This window comes from Limulus polyphemus, unplaced genomic scaffold (assembly GCF_000517525.1).
Source record: "Limulus polyphemus unplaced genomic scaffold, Limulus_polyphemus-2.1.2 Scaffold590, whole genome shotgun sequence".
Lineage (NCBI taxonomy): Eukaryota > Metazoa > Arthropoda > Merostomata > Xiphosura > Limulidae > Limulus > Limulus polyphemus.
Genome location: NW_013666200.1, coordinates 70,001 through 83,417, shown reverse-complemented (window position 1 = coordinate 83,417; position 13,417 = coordinate 70,001). Strand labels below are relative to the sequence as shown.

General features: G+C 35.2%; 1 protein-coding gene across 1 annotated transcript in view; it reads right to left on the bottom strand.

Moving 5' to 3' along the window:
- LOC106459307 (disabled homolog 2-interacting protein-like) overlaps positions 1-13,417 on the bottom strand; it is a 140,503-nt gene that overhangs the window by 57,725 nt on the left and 69,361 nt on the right. Inside the window, exon 4 of the mRNA XM_022385761.1 lies at positions 2,320-2,423. Coding sequence (XP_022241469.1) covers positions 2,320-2,423 — 104 coding nt within the window. The remainder of the gene's footprint in view (positions 1-2,319; positions 2,424-13,417) is intronic.

Below are 13,417 nucleotides of genomic sequence, written 5' to 3'. Positions count from 1 at the left end.
AGAATCTAAACGAAGTCCTGTGGAAACCAAGAAAGAATACGATTGGATAAGCTTTTAAAGTAATGTTGACTGCCTCTCAATTTACTGACTTATTCAACAGTGACCACTAAGTAATTCCATATCATGTAAAAAACTTTACAGAAACGTTTATATGGCAGAGGGTATCTTGTCTAAAAACCAATATCTTGTAAGAAGAAAACAATGTGATCAAAACTGAAAAAAAAACTTTTTATATACGTTTTATGGATTTTCTTTTCACACAGCCCGACATATGAGTAAAACTTGCACATAGTAAACATGATCAGTTGTATACGCTTTTTCTTACATTATCTCGTGTATATTTAAATAGCTAAACACTTCAATGCAGAATTAATTATCATTTTGTATCAAGTTACTACTGCTTGAAAAGACAATAAAATACTGAAATATGTTTTCCTTTTTGTTTAAACAAAGTTTAATACTAGATAATTCTGATATTAATAACAAAATAATGTATAAATATAAAAAAGAGTATAGTTGGAGAGAAATACTATACCGTCGATACAACTTCAGTTGTATGTGTATAATAGATTTATATACCAAAGTGTTATTTTTTTCCTCAAGCGGATCAAAATTCACGTAGAAATATTTGAAAACGTAAAATATTACTCGTGAGGCTTACAAAAAGAGAGAGAGAAGGACCTCTGCGTGAGTAGGATTTGTACATCAACGATAATATTACTTTAAAACGATCAAAATAGTTCACGTATACAATTAAATATATTTTTATACTATTCACATTCATATTAAGTAAGAAAAAATAAGTTAGACTGCTCTATGAGAAATGTGGTTCTAATGTCACGTAAAGCAGTCATTCAGAAGTTTCTTAGTTAATTTTAATCATTCAGTAATCTGAAAAAGAGTTTTAAACGTGAATTCAAACGCGGGCTAAAGGACGAGATCAGCGACCGCTAGGGTTCAGGTACAGATGTCCCTAATTCTGAACTGGCCAAAAGGATAGCAGCAAGACAGCAGTACCTGCCGCTACAGTAGCTTTTGAATCAAAACCTATCCTATTTAAAATGATTGTTTGTTTGTTGTAAGCACAAAGCTATACAATGGGTTATCTGTGCTGTGATCACCGCAGGTATGGAAACCAATTTTTAGCGTTATAGGTCCTCGGACTTACCTATAAGCCACCGAGGTGTGATTTACAATGGAAAAAAGGATTATAGATGTAATAAGAACACTTTTGCTATGCCTTGAGAAACCTACAAATATAAGTGAAACTATACTCTCCAATCTGATGTGCTTTTCAAATAAATACATTTTTGTTTATATTCTTACTTTTATGTATATAATTATTTTATTTATATTGAAAAATTAAAAACTATTAGAAATATTCAAGATGGTACACTGGCTATTTTCGAAGTGAAAACTGGACCATCTGTTTGTTTGTCTTAGAATTTTGCGCAATAAAAGGAATAACTGCGCATAGCCGTCCCTAATTTAGAACTGATAGAGGAAGGCGGCTAGTCAACTCTTGGACTACTAATTAATGATCGAATAGTAGGATTTGACCGTAATTCTTATGACTCACCAGAGGACCCACTACTTGATGACCTTCTTCACTACCCGTCCCTAATTTAGAATTGATGGACTAAACGTAAAAGCATCTAGTCAACGCCACCCAGCGCCAACTCTTGGGCTACTCATATCAAAGAGTGGTCCAAGGCTACTGAAAGGGCGAACATGTTCAGTGATGGGAGTTAAATCCGCGACTCACAGATCACGAGTAAGGTGCCCTAACCACCAGGCCACGCTTGGCCAAGGACAAACCAAGACAAGCTTACAACATCTGCCCAATTAGCATGGTTATGAGTTCAAATCCCGCTGATTCTCTGTTTCAGAACGATTGATAAATACATACAAGTTTATATTTGAGAAGGCAGATAGATTCCAAGTTAGCGTGGATAGGGGTCGAAGTCCGCTGGCTCTAACTTCAACGAAAGGGTTAACAAATATGTGTGATTTACGTCAGTAAATAGATTATAAAAAGGTGTATGATTTAAGTTGTTTAAGGGATATAACGTAAACATGTAAAGTCTGAAATTCTCAATATAACTAATCACAGTACCGTAATATAAACTTTTGAAGGTATAAATGAAGCACGAAAGAAAGAGACCGCTTGTATGTGTGAGCGAAACAAAAGTTATTTACTAAGCAAATGGATTAATGTTACAAACAGATTATAAAAGCGCATCAGTAAAACAAAACAATTCAATACAATCTAACAACATTCCGCAACAAAATGTAATGGTGAAATATACTTTGTCTTACCGCAAAACGGGACTGAGTTAATGTATCCATGTTCCGCGACCCAAGAACAGGAGTAGAGGGGGCGCTGCCTCTACGGTCTGAGCAGGCTTTTTCATACGACGATTCTGCAAAGGACAAATGTAATTGGTAAAAAAAAAAAAGTTACATTTTCTACGACACGACGTAACAACATATATTCAATTAACTATTAATAATAACTGATAAACCAAACAAGCTACAAAGACAGTTAGGACTTCTTATGCCTTAAGGACTTTTTGCTGTTTCTAAAGATTCTAGATCAACAACACAGATTTCAGATTGTTCACAAAACCTTTAGTGTTAATTAATTAGTCTTAAAGTCAAATGGAAATTTTATAATTAAGATATCGTAAGTTTCGCATAATCTTTAATGACAATGTAAAATGTTTATAATGTTTGGGGATTTTCTTGTAAAAATCCATCTCGCAATTACTGTAGGTTACCCATCAGACATCTCAGTTAAGGTTATTTATACAGGGTAAATATAAAGAAAACTCAATATTTAAAATGATTATGTCTTAAAAAAAAACTAATTGTCCTAAGATGGATTAATTTTCTCCAAAGACGCACAGAATCATAAGTTGAATTCAAGGAAGTTTGAACAGATGTTCAATATGCTTTCTGACATTCTCAATCAAAACGTCAGGCCTAACCTTAAATTTGTCAACTGAAAGCATCATCTGTTTATTGATCCTCGCAAATCCTGCACAGTGGCACATGTTTTATTCAAATCACTAGTATCGTATTATTGAAAGAAAAGTAAAAGTAGAGATAGTTTGGGAGAAAAACAATATTCACTATAATATGGTTTTGAAACGTCTAAATTGTTCTGAATAAAAAAAAAAAAAACTCTTATGATTTTCAACAGAAATCTAGTGAAGTTTTGTTCCTCTAGCAGGTTTTAAGAAATAATCATCTTAAATATGAGGTTTTTCTTCATAATCACACTGAATATGGAAATATTATTTATGGAGGTTTAAAACAATAATGAAAGAAGAGGACCGCGTGTTAATTAACAAAAACGAACGTCAAATTACCACTAAATAAAGCTCAGTTGGAAATTTGAGAGGCAAACATCAGGCCTATAACGTAAACCACGACCTCCTTTAGAATGTTTACGTCCAGACTAGTCTATATACTGCCATAGAAATATCGTTATATATGCATATCACAGTTCCACTTTAGCGACAGTGTTTGAAACCCAATCATTCTCGTACTTTGACGCCTTTCACTGTACATTTTTTTTTTTTTGCTTAAGATGAGCTTACTTTTTTATGCGATAAAAAAACAATGACAGGAATCAACCTTATACCACGTGTAATTAAACATGCGTATATGAAAAAGTTCGTTTCTCTGTGGACGAAGCAATGAATGCTCAAACAACGCTGACGTTATAAACATACCAGGAACACTTCGGTTATAAATAAATGCAAAGTAAAAAAGAAAAAGAAACTATGACGTTACCATGATTCGACTTAGAGTGAAAAAATCCTTGCTTACTAAAAAACCCGTCAGAGTTGATTCTTCTCCTAATTCGAACTACGCGTTCTGCAGCTGGGGCAAGAATAGGTGCAATTAGTTAAGAACTGAAAGTTTTTATTATTACCCAAAACTATTTCCTTCACAACAGAACACAAAGTTTGATGTAAACATGTGAAGGCCAAATGGTATGCGCGGCAGGTTACAAACACGAAATAGAACATATCTATTTACTCAGTATACAATATAAAAAACCTCCTAACCGATGTTAGAAAAATATTTACAAGGTGTATTGATATTCTCTAAGTATTTTTGTTGTTGTTTTCTTGTGGTTCTTTTTCACTCGCTTGGTAGAATCTGTGATGACCTAATACGTTAATAACCAAACCATAAAGGCAATCAGAGACGCTTATGAAATTTCAAGCAGCATAAAAGTCAGAATGACAACTTAATCGTGACTTCATTAGGGATACATTTTATACGAAATTAAAAAAAAACATCATTAATACAACAAAACCGTATTCTGTCCATGGGTACTGAAGTTTAAAAACATATTTTCACCGTACGTATAATACTTATCAGTATGAAAGTATTCAGAAAATGAATATTCTGATATATTACTCTTGAAAGATGTACTAGCCTTATTAATAACAAAAATAAATAGAAATAGATTTGAGGAAAAAGGTTGAATTCTTTAAGATAGATTATCAAAATATGCAGTAGTAGTGCAGCATCAACATCAAATATATATGGTAAATGTATTTAATTGTATCCATGAAAAATATGGGCCTTCCATCGGTCGTGAAAAAATACAACCTAAAAGGAGAGTGAATAACAAAGATTACTAATTCATGATATTATAGATATTTTCTTCACCGCAGAGAAGCAGCCAGCATTTTCTGTGAACCCAATATATAACCAACGTTTTACTTACCTAACAATATACTTCCTAATTAGGCAATTAACTCGGGGAATAAGGTGACCAAGATGTAAAAATTCGAAATTCTGGATTTCAATATATATTAAACTACATCATTATATTCGGCAAAATGTGTACTTTTTTTATGGATTAAATGTGCTTTAGAACACAGTATCGATTTTGAACAATGGTTGTCTCCAGGGAAAAGTTTTAAATCATTCGCAGTAGGCTTGATGGCATGACATAGTCAAACCGCTAAGACTAAAACGGTAAAACACAGGAGTCTCAAAACAGATGTAGGCATGATACATCATCATACTTAACATCTGTGTTCCATGTGTATACCGTCTTTACTCAGTACTGACTACGTGATGAGCGGAACTTTTGGATATGAAGATGGAAAGAGTTTATTTGTATACTAACAACGCGCAACTAGATTACAATAAGGTACTTCTCTCTCTTTCATTAAATGCAGTTTTTTATGGCATGTTCACTTTGTCAAACTGTATACTTCAATGATCAAAATATCAAGAATAATTTCAACACACCCTTAAAAAAAATTGAAACTAACCGAATCCTTGCGAGCTTTTGATGTTATGGCAAAATAACAAAAAATAAATTAATCCTCTGTACTATAACAATGGGAAGAATTGTGATAATGAAACAAATAAATTTGGAATGTACAATTTGAAAAAATATAGTACAATTAACAAAACAAAAATACAATGACTGAATCCAAAATATACAACAAGTGAATATCTCATGTTCTCCTCGTGTCAATATAACTGCAAGAGCTGGATGTGACTAACAGGTTATTGCGCTCGAACTGTGAATTCGCACTTTGGAACCGAGAGTGCGATTTAAAAGTGAATTGTACTATTCAGTTCAAGAAGAGTAACCCAAGAGTTGGCGAGGAGCGTTGTTGGCTAATGCCTTCCATCTAGTCTATCAGTTCAAAATTAGGAACAGCTATGTGCAGACAGCCCTTGGGTAACTTCACGCGAAATTTGTAAACAAACATATGACTGAGAAGTAATTATACCGCTTGGCCTCATCGTTGCTAATTAACCCCCATCCAAAACAGAGTCTGTATAAAGTTCCTAAACTGCTAACTGTAAAAGAAACAAGACAGAAAGTCTGTTTAACGTGTGGTAATCATGCAATGTGGCTACGCATGTGTTCTATCGCCACACTAAGGCGATAACTAAAGTAAAACGTATGAATACGCGTCAGGAAGTTCCCAGAAATAAAGACCAATATAAAGAGTACTGAAACCCAATTCCTTACCAGGCAATTAATCTTCATTGATGGATCTCCCAGATACAAAACTATCATGTGTTAATATCTTACAAGCTCTGGTTCACAGAACCCTGTAATGCAAGCGGTTGCTTTGGCTTGGTTGTTGTTAAGCGCATAGCTACACAATGGGCTATTTGTGCTCTACCCACCAGGAGTATCGAAGCCCGAGTTGTAGCGTCGTAAGCCAGCAGTCTCATCACTGAGCCACTCGTGGAAGGGGGGGGGGGGGCGTTAGCACCCTACAACTCTAATCATTTCTAAGACATGTTGGTCCAAAGAGCAAAACCACAACTGTGCATAACAGGATTTACTAGGCTTTGTTGATAGACTTAAGTAATAACCGACAAGTAAATAAAATTACTGTTAACTAGAAATTTGAACAAATACACTAGAGGAAAGGCAATCGGTGTACAGTATCCACCGCTAACTTGTCTCTGATCGAAAAGTAGGATTTGACCATCACTCTTATAACGCACTAACGGCACCAAAGTGCGGAGCAAGTTTATTTTTCTTCTTTTTTGCGCCAACTGAACGCGAATCACGATCCCTCAGATTCACAGTCTGGACATACTAACCACTAGATAAACACCGGCCCATTAGAATTAATAACGGTTGAAAAGCTGAACTATGTTACAAAACAAAAGAGTTCAATATACTCTACACTGCTATACTATATTTGCCTAAAATAACATCTACCTTCTAAATTTGTGTTTCAAATAAGCAATGGAAAATTTGACAGAATTTCATATTGAAACAGTAAACGGTCTTTAAATTTGTGAGGTCGGAATTATAAGTACTGTTCCTCTAAACACAAAGAAACAAAAACAAGAAAGATAGGTGTATGGTGGGAACCCAAAGTAATCAAAATTATCCTTACACAAACTAGTTAAGTCAGCTTTAACAGAAAAAAAAAATGTCATTACGAAACCTCGTGACTGCCCTCAAATCAAATGTTTTATTACTTCAGGGGAGCATTTATAAACTCTACAAAGACCTATATAATAGACAGAACCAAGACAATAAAGTAATTAGTCTGTGAAATAATCTCTTTACAGAGTTTCAAAGAGCGGCGACAGTGGCGATTCCATGCTGTTTTAAGTTCTACATCACTGACAGAGAAAAGTTGATTATAATACGTAAGTAAATTCGTACAGCGGAACAGAACAGATAATTATGAAACTGGGGGAAAATAATCATTACTAAAGAAGTAATTCTTACCACTTGTTTCATGCTCTAATAGCTAATCTTAATTGACTTTTTATCACCAAAATCTAGTTTGGTGACATCTGAGCATATACATCTTTCACTAACGTGACATAAAATATTGGGTGACTGACTATTCGGTCTTTGTCAACTCATTATGTAACTTCTTTTCCTTTACTAATTTAACGTCTCGTGTTTCCTTCATCTGTACAACACTTAATAATTTTCCAGATTTTTGTTTTATCTCAGCTAACAACCAGTGTTCTTTTCAGTTTCATCTAACATTTCATGTCCCGTTTCCTATAATTTCAACCTCGGCTAAAATCGACCGTTTCCATCCTTCCGTATATCAGTTAACACTCTGTGTGGCATTCATTTCTTACCTAAACTAACATTTAACGTAATTTTATTAACAATCCCACGTCCCTTCTCTCTCAGCTAACATCCATGTTTTTCCACTTTCCTTATCTCGCTCATCCAACATCCAGTGTGCCCTTCCTTTCTGCTGTCAGTGTTTAGTCGTATTATTACCATGCCAACACTCTTTTTCGTGCTTATTTCAGCTAACAATTCCTCATTTTCTTCCTTTCTCACTCATTCATCTACGATATCAAAATCCCTTCTTTTTTTGCAGCTGGTATACACTCTACCTTCCATTTCTTGCCTCAGATAACATCTCACGTTCCCTCATTTCTTACATGAGTAAACATACAGCATTTTATCCTTCTTTTTTTTTACAAATATTCATGAATTTTATTATCCAAGCTAACGCTCCACTTTAACTACATTTCTTTCCTTAATAAACAGTCCACTGCTCTATTACTTTCGTTCAACCATTATTAAACCTTACTTACTTACCCAAGGTCTCACTGTCACTTTAAAATCCTTTATGAGCAATACCCCCTTTTGAATTAACCCAGCCTTTACATCACCTTATCTTTTATTATTGTTATCAGTAAAATAAAATCAGGATGTACTAACGAATGGAATACCCAATTCTGAGTTCCACAGGGAGACAAATATTTTAAGACGTCTATGTACTATTGGTATATTTTAGAATATAAATGTGCGAAAACGTTATGTGCATTCTGTGTATTCATTATGAGTAGTTTGTTTACAGGTAAAAATGTGTCATTCCGTATTAATGCGTGAAAACATCAAACCCAAAACGTTTTTAAATAAAGGCTGTGGGAAGGGTTACTCTTGTAGCAATATTTATGCTGATGATAGTATTTCATATTTTGTGATTCTGCGATAAGTTTTAGAATCACGGTGTTATTAGCAGCTATACACGTTATTAGCAGCTATACACGTTATTAGCAGCTATACATGGTTTTTTTTTCGCTACACGAGGGCTATCTGCGCTAGCCGTCCCTAATTTAGCAGTGTAAGACTAGAGGGAGGGCAGCTAGTCATCACCACCCACCGCTAATTCTTGGGCTACTCTTTTACCAACGAATAGTGGGATTGACCGACACATTATAACGCCCCCACGGCTGAAAGGACGGTGTGACGGGGATTCGAACCCGCGACCCTCAGATTGCGAGTCGAGTGCCTTATCCACCTGGCCATGCCGGGCCAGAAACGGTAAGACGTGAAGTTGGATAGTTTTAAAAGGCACTAACTTAGCGATGTTACAAATTTTTATCGTAGTTAGTTCACAAAAAACTTACCGTTTCTATATATGTGTAATTCGATTTCTGGATGACACATTGATGTGAGTAAATAAAAGTCAGTTATAACATTGGAAACTGTGTGTTTACGACACGCCCTACTTGCAGATTATTTTTAAAAACAAGGAAATAATTACCATTAGTCATGCTAGTATGTGCGTGACACACGAAGACTGTTTCGTTGAAGACTTCGATTGCCGCACATGCGCATCTACAAAAATCAGCATTTTTTTCTCTACAAATTCAGGGTAAAACTGTAATACGGTGGACATAGTATTTATAGGGTCACGCACATTTTTATTTATCTATTTGTATCTTATGTAGGCAAGATACTGGAACTTCAGCATTTAGAAACATACTACAAACAAATCAATGAGATTTTAACATGAGGATAAATAATTCTGCCATTTGGCCTGGTTTATGTTACTCTACATTAGTTCTCGACCCTATGTTATGACTGTTTCGTCATCAATATTTAATTAGGTATTTGAACGTAAACATCACGCCTTAATGATTGTTTTTATATGCAAACAGCTTACACGGTGCTAGAAGTATCTAAAATTACATTAAAATTGAATAAACTTTCTTGCCAGACATGAAGGCGAGAAATTCACTTAATTCATCACGAGACTTAAATGGACCCGAGAACTTAACTTAAATCTTAGTCTTGCTTAGTAAATTAATGTTTGTTTGTTTTTACACTACACAATAAATATAAGCTTATTTTGGTAAGTACATGATAATTTTCGTTTCTTTTGGCACAATCATTTAATGTTAACAGAGCACTTATAACAAGTTTTTGTTATAAGCATATAAGTATAACAAGTTTGAATCTTTCTTATAATTCGCCCCATTACTTGAGGTTTCACATAAAAATGTATTACGAAATCGTCTCATCAGCATATTTTAACAGGTTCGAAAACAAGAATGAATAACACCAGAAATATATATATATAAAAGGGCATTACAGAATTCGTTGATAGAGCTTTCTACAAAACGTCATATCGTCACTGACAGTAAACACAATACAGGAGTAAATACGTCTTTTTCAATGGAGAGAAAGTGGTTCAGTGCAAATGTTCAGCCAGAGGGTGTCCCACGTCTTTGTATTATGTATTTCTTTTATTTCTGGATAAACAGCTTGCTTTAAGAATGGGCTACCGCATTACACGTTGTTCTTCTACCCCTCAAGTTTTGTCCAGCCTATTCACTGTACGTGTTGTTACAAAGATGAATAGCATATCGTTATCGGAATCTGAACTACACTTTATGCGCATGTGCGCAAAGACCTCTAGAGTTCAGATATAGCCGTCACTAATTTTGAATTGCTAAGCAGAGGAAAACACGCCAGCCAGTCAACAGCACCCTCTGCTACGAGGATTTTGGTAGGCTCTTTGAACTGGACAATGGAATTGACTATTATTTTAATAACTCGTCTACAGCTGAATGTGAGGAGCGTATTCAGTTGCATTATGTCTCGAAACTCGGACTCTTCGATTAGAATTAACTCACAATATTTAGTGGTACAAAACATAATTCTCTCTGTCTCTCTCTCTCTCTCTCTCACACACACACACACACACAAATAATAATAAAAAATCTCTCTCAGTAACAAGAGAATGTCAAAACGTAAAAGAAACCAAGTCCCTTCGAGATTTTGCATGACAGATCATATTACGTTTTGAGGGGATAGGAGAGGTCTAGACAACATCAAGACCCGAAGTGGGCTGGCTTCATACTAATGAAACAACTACAAAAATTACCTAATTATAATTTCACTTTACAACACGTTGAATTATCATTAATTTTTCCCCGATGATCAACTGAGGAAAAACCGGTTTTCGACTTGTTTGAATGAATATCATCCCTTAGAAACTGGACGTCGAGTTCACACTAGTGTTAAAAACCATACACAGCTTTTATGGGTTTTTTTGTTGAATTTCGCACAAAGCTCTACTCGAGGGCTATCTGCGCTGGCCACTAGTCAACACCATTCACCGTCACCTATAGGGCTACTCTTTACTAATGAAAAGTAGGACTGACCGTCACATTATAACGCCCCCACGGCTAAAAGTGCAAGCATATCCGGTGACGAGATTCAATCCCACAGCTTGTGAGTCCAGTGCCCTAACCACCGGGCTCAACTTTTATGGAGAGCAAATTCTAGTTGGCGTACACATTACAGTATACATGTATACTGTCCTAATCTCAGGTTACGCCTTGTCACACTGTCGAGGTTTTACTTGATTACATTACCAATGTGATTTTATAATGGTGAATGACTTACTTAACGAGGCTAAGCCATCAATACTACATTGAACATAACAACAAAAAAGTAACTACACTTTATAATATTTTAGCTATAGCAAAGCACAATTATTATTATAAAAACCGTCAATCCACTCTTCGGCTCAGTTTCATGCAAATGAGACATCTCATTATCCGCCACGTTATCTGAACTGCAACTGTTTGGTCATTCAGCCCACACTCGTTAATGAGCATTTGGTACAGCTGGCTTTACTTCTTCGCAGTTCATGACATTTCACTTCAATAAGAAGCACAGTCACTACGAAAAAGAATAGAAGTCTAGCAACAATGTCGCCGAATGCTTAAAACCGGACTGTTGATAAAGACGTAATGTAACCTAAACCATTTCTCTGAAAGAAATATACCAAAAAAATCTTAAATGTCTAGATTCACTTGACGAGATGCAACGCATCTCCCAAGAGCATCCCATTCATGCTAGATGTGACTGAAGTCTAGTGAGTGTAAAAAAACATTCTTTTCGGTCAATCTCGTTTTCTTCACTGGATGTGCACCAATTTAGCGCCAGCATATATCAATACAAAGAAATGTAGGATGTGGTCCATATAATGTATGACATCACTATTGACAGTGGTAGAACGTATGTCCATGCGTCCATAAATGTTAATTCCTGTACATATCATACTTCCAGCACCGATTTATCCACATGCATCTATGATAATGTGTAACAAATCTGGTTCCAGGTTCTGTACAAATGAATATAAAACTGTCATCTGGCTGCAAAGTGAAGTGAAACTCATTTGAAAAAAAACAAAAAAAACTTCACCTATCTTAGGTTTACTGAATATGTTCTTGGCACCATTGAAGGTAAGCTTTTTTGTATCTTGCTGAGAGTGAAATGCACCTTACTGGAGGTCTTGCAATAAAGATCGACTTGATGAAGTCCGTTTTTGTTGTTGTTGTTTTGTTTTTTGTTTGTTTTTTGCTAAAACTGAGCTAGTAAAATCATAAATACTTTAATAAACGTTTCACCAATGTTCACATTGCATTATCCATTTATTATACAAAACATATTTATCATACAGTTTATATGTCCAGAGGGTTTCAGGGCAGAGAGGAGACCAAGGCTGATGACGTTCTTGAGAAGAAGAGAAGAAGCAAGGCGACAAACATTCGACAAAACACATAATAACAAACTTCCAATGATCAGGGTCACAGGTGGCTGAGATCTATAAATCCAATGCCAAGACTGGGATCATTAAATCTAAGTGCCTTAGGATTTGTTGTAAGGGGAACGGGAGTACCCGAGAAAACACTGACAATTCTTCTTCTCTCCTCTTACGGTATTTATTCACACTCACTCAACAGCTGGGAAAATCAGAAGTTATTACGTAGATTGAAAAGAATTAAGACGCCGATATGCGGGAACTTGTCAACTTCTCCCCACCCACCTTCATGAAAAAGAGTAGCCGAGCTATTATCTGTTAATTAAGAGCTCTGAACCTGTCGCCATATCAACAGCATTGTAGTTACCATCCAACCAAGGCCAGAAAATACTAATGGACAGTCATATCAGTAACTTGTGTTTTAAAAGTAACCCCTACTGTAGTCTATTCATTTCAAACGTAAACCAAATTTCTTCTCTTTGCGTTCTAACTATATCTTTCTTCAGCTGGGTTCATGGATTCTATCACATTTTCTGCCAAGAGAAACACGCAACAAATACTACGGAAGTAGGAAGTAATTAGTTCATTCTGGATTTTGTACGATTTCTACATTGAAATATATCGTTATTATCATCAACTATGTTTGAATGAAATAAATACATTACAAATTTAATTTACTGCTATGACTAAGAATTATGAGCCCTACAAACTGATGGCCTACTATTTATAAACTTCATCTTCTGTGACCCACACAAACTTCAGCATCTGTACTCCCTACAAACTGATGGCCTACTGTTTACAGACTTTATCTTCTGTGACCCTCACAAACTTCAACAACAATCTGGTGACTTACTGTTGTGGTGAAACTGATTCCCATTTAATAACAGAAGGTTCAGCAAGATATGAATCAATCTATATTAATACTCGAAAAAAGAATCAAAATAATCTGTGTGCAGGACGAAGAACAGTGTCTTTACTTTATAGTTTTCTCTCTATGCTCTCTTATAAACTTATAAAGATGTTTAATAAGAACTAGTTAATGTTACAGATCAAACGTTAAAAGAATATTACTATTA